General features: G+C 60.7%; 1 protein-coding gene across 2 annotated transcripts; it reads right to left on the reverse strand.

The window, feature by feature from the left end:
* Positions 1–6: 6 nt before the first annotated feature.
* On the reverse strand, positions 7–5,321 carry SHC1 (SHC adaptor protein 1). Of its 2 annotated transcripts, none has more exons than XM_014310546.2 (12): positions 4,541–5,321; positions 4,252–4,322; positions 3,971–4,034; positions 3,604–3,723; positions 3,135–3,188; positions 2,975–3,026; positions 2,671–2,797; positions 2,405–2,573; positions 2,164–2,221; positions 1,890–2,057; positions 1,092–1,354; positions 7–870 (listed from the first exon to the last, which is right to left on the reverse strand). In XM_014310546.2, exons 1-12 carry the CDS (start codon positions 5,087–5,089, stop codon positions 742–744), a joined length of 1,824 nt encoding a protein of 607 aa, XP_014166021.1. In that variant the 5' UTR covers positions 5,090–5,321; the 3' UTR covers positions 7–741. The 2 variants fall into 2 exon arrangements, with proteins under 2 accessions (XP_014166021.1, XP_030919825.1); XM_031063965.1 differs by having other exon boundaries at positions 1,890–2,054; positions 4,541–5,232.
* Between the last annotated feature and the right edge of the window lie 742 nt (positions 5,322–6,063).

Consider the following 6,063-nt stretch of genomic DNA (forward strand, 5'->3'; position numbering starts at 1 on the left):
CCGCCAGTTCCTTTGGTATAGCGGGGCAGGGGCTGCGAGGCTGCGCTTTGGCTTGGGGGAGTTACACTGTGCATGCAGGGGGGTCCTCCCGCCAACCCCCCGGGGCTGCCGGAGCTGCCCTTGCCCAGCCGGGACGGGCAGGGAGGGAAGGGGACATGGTGGCAACGTGTCCTGGAGCACAAGCATGTCACGGAGAGGGTACAGGGTGCTGGGAGCATGGGGGAGGCTCTGTAACCAGCCCCTGCCCTTGCATAAGAGTGTGGGACCTGCGGGGTCAAGGCACAGAGTTAAACACGTAAAGTGATCCGGTACAGTCGAGGGCCTCGTGCTTGGGGGAGCGGAGCCCCCCACGGGCCCCCTCCTTGGCCCAGGGGCCAGAGATAAGGACAGGCTGCCTCTGGCTCAGGGGGGCTCAGCCCTGCCAGTGCTGAGCCCGTGCTGGTGAGCACAAGAATGGCTGTGGCACAGCAGCAGGGCTGGGTTTTGGTAGGAGCTGAGCTGCTCTGCAAAGGCTGGAGCTGGAGAGGCTTTGCAAGAACAATTCCCTACCCTGCAGGCACTCACAGCCTGAGCCCCCCATGGCCACCAGCTCCACGTGGTGAAAGGAGAGAGGCCCTGTCCTCGGGCAAGTCCGTGCTCAGTCCCGGGTGGAGCACCTGAAGAGTCTGAGGGCTCCGTGGGGCAAGAACACGGCCGGAGGGCTGCGCATTGGGGGTGCCGTGCACCGGGGTCCCCGGGCGCTCACAGTCTCCTCTCCACGGGCTGCTGCAGGCACATCTCACTGCCGGCTGAGATGATGGGCAGGTGATTGTCCATGTGGTAGCTGATGAGGTGGCTGACGCTCTCAAAGCGATGATCTTTTGTCCGCACCTGGGGGGACAGAACAGGGGTGCTCAGGATGCTGTCAGTGCCCACGTGAGGCCAGAGCCACCACCCTCCATGGCACGGGCTGGGCACAGAGCTGGGGCTGCAGTCTCCAACCCGTGCTCTGTCCATCCCCAAAGCCAGCCCAGCAGTGCAGAACCCCAATGCTCTGGTGGCTCTTGTAACCCCTAGGACCCTCCCAAATTCCATCCCCTGCATGGACTCACCACTCCCTCGGGATCCACGAGCAGCAGATGCTTGGGCTGCCCACCCTGCAAGCCAGTCAGCACATACTGGCCCGGGGTGGTGGTGCTCTCCCTCACCAGGAAGTCCCCGTTGACCTTCAGCAGCTTCTCGGCCTCCTTGCGGCTCATTTTGCCGTGGTACCAGGGCTCCCTTCTCAGCTGCTCCTCCATGGAGGCCACCACCTGGGCAGGGGGCAGCCCCACAGGCACAGAGGGGGGCACACGCAGGGCATCTTCAAAGGGCTCTGCAAGGACACAGGAGCTTTGTAGGAATGTGCCTCTTGTTGACACAGTGACAAAACTATCCTTTGTCCCTTTAAAAAGGAAATAAGCCCAGAAGTTTCTCTTTTTGATTAAGTGAAAAGGCATCTCATAGGACTTGGAGGATTTCACTTCAAACTTAAGGATAGCCAATTGGATAGGAGCTAAAAAGTCTTGCTTGGGCAATTTACTAGAAAAAGAAGAGAACAAAGAAATTAATTGCTTTTGTGAGGTGTTTTACTAGGGGCAGGAAGGCTTCTTGTACTTGGATCGGTTTTTCTCTGTAAAGCGTTTTGTTATTTTGCCTTTTATTAAAACTTCTTTGTTTCCAACGCTGCCACAGAAGCCATCCTGCTGCTTTTATGCCTTCTAAGGTAGCTGAGCTATCTTGGGTGTGAAATAGATCTCCAAGAGCTTATGAGACCTGGCTTGAGGAGACTCCTAATTCAGAGTAGGGGGCCCATGGCCAAGCCCACAGCCACCTATGCACAGCCCTGGCTGCAGGCACCGCTCACTCACTCATGTCAAAGAGGTCCCTCTGCGTGCTGCCGTTGGCTGTGGCAGGGGTGCTGGCAGCTGGAGTTTGTCTTGTCTTGTCTATGTTCTGCACGTTGACGTAGGACGGGTCATCAAAGAGGTCTGTGCGCCCAGCCGTGCCTGCTGGAGCTGGGTACTTCTCTCTCCCTGCTAGCAGGAGCACTGTGGTCAGCAGGGCTGCTTCAGCCCACCTTGGCCCCCCACCACCAGAGCACTGGGGGTCCATGGGAGAGGACGGAGACACCCATCACATTACCTTGGGCAGGAGCGTGCTGCTTCTGGGGGTCATACTCCCCACCGGATTGGCCAACGGGCTGCAGGGAGAGGCAGTGATGAGCCCCCATCCCCTTTTCCTGCTCATCCCCCTTCCTGCTCCCCACACCCCAGAGACACCAGAGACACACATCCCCCTTCAGCAGAACCCACGGCCCACTCAGGGTCCCTACATCTCCCTTATCAGATGGTGCCTCCCTGTGAGGACGTGCCCAGAGCCTCACCAGTGTGGCACCCAAGTGATTTGGGGTCTGAGCAGCCCCATCCTGCAGCCGCATGTCCACGACCCCCCCAATGGGAGGTTCCTTGCCAGGGAAGTCGTTGTAGTACTGGTGATCCGGGGCTGGTTCCTCCTCTTCTTCATCCCAGGCAGAGCCATCAAACCCTGCCATCCTGGGGGAGCACAGCACAGATAAGCCCGTGACAGCAGCCAGGGCTGCATCCCCTCTCCAAAGCCACCCTCCTCCTGGTCACACCACCCTGCTCTGACCTGTCGTGGGGGGTCACCAGCTTTGGAGGGTTCTTCAGGTACTGCTTGAAGCGCAGCTCGAAGGCCTGCCCGATGGTGCTGATCACATCCTGGGCCAAGCCTTCAGGACACTCCAGGATATGGCAGGCTGGGTAGGAAACAGAGGGGTGGGATTGTGCAACTCCAGCACCAAGGTTCTCCACCCCTGAGCGCTCTACACCCCAGAGCTTTCTCAGGGGTCACCCAGTTCCCCCCCTATGTTGAGCTGATCCTGAACACCTCCAAAGTGGGGCTCTGGCATCGAGGACCCTTGCAGCACCCTCACCTCTCTGATTGACGGGGTCTTTGGCAACATAGGCAACGTATTCAGCTGTGTCCTGTGGATGAGACAGCAGCAGTGAGGCTGGGGCTGCTGGGGAGCACTGGGCAGAGGGCAGGAGAGGCCCCCACACAGGGCACAGATGGGGACCCTGCCAGATACTCACCGGGTCTCCCCCTGATGCAAAGGAAATCGACTGCATGTGGTGGTTGGCAATGATCTGCAAGGTGGAGAGCTTGTTGGACACAGCCAGGAGTGCCTTGTCACCCACCCAGGGGTGGCACATCCCGCTCCTCCCCAGGGCTGACCTACCATGGGGGCTCAAAATCCTCCAGAGCCCTGGTTATGTGCCTCAGACCACCAGGAAAAGGACTGGGACATCACCAGGACTGGGGTCAAAACCAGGAGATCAAGGGGATTTGGGTCTCACAGTCTCCTGGAGAGATCCCACAAAGCACACAGGATATTCCTCCCACCTCTTCAGCCCCAGGGACTGTGGGGAGGTGAGCACCCATCTCACAGCCCATCCAGACATTCCCTAGGGAGCCTGGGGGCACCCCCTGCCCCAGCAAGATCTGAGCTACATGAAGATTCCTGCTTGTCCAAAGCCAACCCAACCCCTCCCCATTTCTCACCTGCTTGCAGTCTGAGGCCATGAGGTTGAGGCTGCTGGTGGAGATGGTCAGGGTGATGGGCATGCCTGCAAACTTCAGGTTGCTCTTGCCCAGGATGGAGTTCAGGGAGCGGCTGCAGGGCTAGAGGCAAATGGTGGCATAGAGAAAGGGCTCCCCAGACCAGGCAGCCCAGCAGCAGGAGGACAGAGCACATCCCACTGCTTCCACAGAGAGATGGGCACCTTGTCCTCACCAGTGGCCCTGGCCCAAGCCTCAGCTGGGAGATCAGAGCCCTGGGCTGACCAGCACAGCACTGCCAGCTGGTCCTTGGCCCTGTGCCCGAACCAGCCACAAACAGTCCCCCAGCTGCTTCCCAGCCAGGCCTCACCTTCCTCCTCCTCACGGCTCCCTTGGCACCAGGCACAGCCTCACATACCAGCCCAATGGCCTCCCTGCAGGGAGTGCAGTGAAATGTCAGCCCCCACAGTGCCTGCCTTGCCCCAAGACCCCCCCAAACACAGCACTCAGGACAGTGGGGACACAGGGATCAGCACAGGAGAGACAAAGTAGAAGTTCTCAGGCAGTGCCATGTGGGGTGAGGTACACTGGAATTAGTGTTTGATGGGCTGGGGCAGCCCCTGGCCCCCACTGGGGAGAGGCAGAGCTCACCTGGTCACCTGTGTCCTGGTGTTGAAATCCAGAGCCCTCATGGACTGGAGCACTTCCACACAGCCCATGTACTGTGCAAGAGAGCAAGGTGAGCTTGGCCAGCCATGGAGTTTGTCCCCCAAGCACCCAGGGAAGGGGCTAGGGCCTCAACACCCCAGCTCACAGCAGTAACTTCCCTGGGAATCCCACTGCCCTGTCCCCCACCCTTCCCCAAAGATCTTGGTGCATCCTCCCACCAGGAGGTCCCCAAATCCCCACAGTGACCCTTCCCAGTGTCCCCAGCACTCACCCGGACATGGTAGGAGACCCCAGAGCCCATGACCTTGTCATCTGGATGCAGCCAGCCGCGGGTGGGTTTATTGACAAAGCTGCCGTGGCGGGTCCACTCATCACCCCCCAGCTGGCCGCCTTCCACCCGCGTCTTCTTCCCACAGCTCAGCTTGTTCATATCCTGGGGACAGACAGCGACAGGTCTCCCTGAGCCGGGGCTGGCACCACCCCCTGGCACTAGTGCTGGCATCCCAGGGGGACCAGGCTCCCCTGGGCTGCTGCTGGCTGCAGAGCCCCGCAAGCTGAGCAAGTTGGCGGGATTGGAGAGCTTCAGGTTGGCCATTTTGGGGAAGAAGGAGCAGAGCGTGGTAGGGCTCTCCTCCAGCTCAGGTGAGAGCTCCACGAGAGGTGCAGCGTGGCTGAGGGAGGAGGACAGGGAACCAGGCAGAGACTGCATGCTTGCAAGGGACTCCACTGGGGAGGGCAGGAGGCCTGCCACGGCCTCCTCCGGAGAGGAGACAGACTCATTCCTCAGGTGGCTGTATTTGCTCTTTTGCAGGAGATCCATGCTGGAGGCAGGTGAGAAGGGCCACAGCCGCCCTGTCCTGAGGGGCAGTAGGGTGGATGCAGCCAGCTGGGCCTCACAGGGGCCCTGCAGAGAGTCCGAGTGCCTGCAGCCGCCGGGAAGCTGCCCCCAAGCAGAAGCCTTGGCCGAACTCTGCACTAGGTCCACGCCAGCCCCACATGGCTGGCAGGGAGAGCTGGGCCTGGCATGCCAGGCAGCAGGTCCAGGGGCTGCCTGGCACCGTGCAGGCACAGCTGATCAGTCGTGATCAGCAGCAGCAAGGATGTGCAGATCCGTTCAGACTGAGAGCAACGCGCCACAGCAGGGAGGAAACGGGGCCGCGGAGCTGCTGGCACAGGGAGGGGAGCTCAGAATGCTCTGGGCTCAGCCTGGAGGTCCTCAAGCCACTTCAACACCGAGCCAGCAACAAAACCCATTGTCTTCATCCAGCTCCAGCTCCCTCTCCCCTGCTGCTGGGCTCGGCACAGCCACCCTCCTCCGCCCCACAGCTCGCTCCAGCCCCTGTGCCGCTGCCCGCTAAGAGAAAATCAAAAGCATGAATATTTAAAGCCCGGAGATGAGGCAGACACAGAGCGCATCCAAGCCCATCCCAGCCCTGCTCCGAGCACTGTCCAGGAGGGAACAAGGTCCTTGTGTGGCAGCCAGCGCCACCCAACCCACGTGCCGGCGCGAGCAGCTGCGGTTGGCTTGCCGGGCTCTGCCGGGGGGAGCAGCGATGCTGAGATGACACCGGTGCTCGCAGCTTCCTGGAATACGGGGACATGCAGTCCTTTTGAGAGCACAGATCTTGCCTGGAGGGCTGCTGGGAGAAAGAGGAGGACGGCCAGGAGCAGGACACAGGTAGGCTGTGCGCTGGGCAAGGCAGGGCTCAGCACAAACCCCCAGCCGCGGTGGGGAGCCCGTGGGAGAGGCTGCAGCTAATCGTTGCTGCTTCCCGCATGCCGACTGCCCCTCCC

This window comes from Geospiza fortis, unplaced genomic scaffold (genome assembly GCF_000277835.1).
Source record: "Geospiza fortis unplaced genomic scaffold, GeoFor_1.0 scaffold387, whole genome shotgun sequence".
In the NCBI taxonomy this organism is placed as follows: Eukaryota; Metazoa; Chordata; class Aves; order Passeriformes; family Thraupidae; genus Geospiza; species Geospiza fortis.

Excerpts from the sequence above, each read along its gene's own strand:
- SHC1 (XM_014310546.2), bottom strand. The coding sequence starts at position 5,089 with ATGGATCTCCTGCAAAAGAGCAAATACAGCCACCTGAGGAATGAGTCT. Across the intron at positions 3,724-3,970 it reads GAGCCGTGAGGAGGAGGAAG|CCCTGCAGCCGCTCCCTGAA; the intron begins GTGAGGCCTGGC and ends ATTTGCCTCTAG. Across the intron at positions 871-1,091 it reads TCGTGGATCCCGAGGGAGTG|GTGCGGACAAAAGATCATCG; the intron begins GTGAGTCCATGC and ends CTGTCCCCCCAG.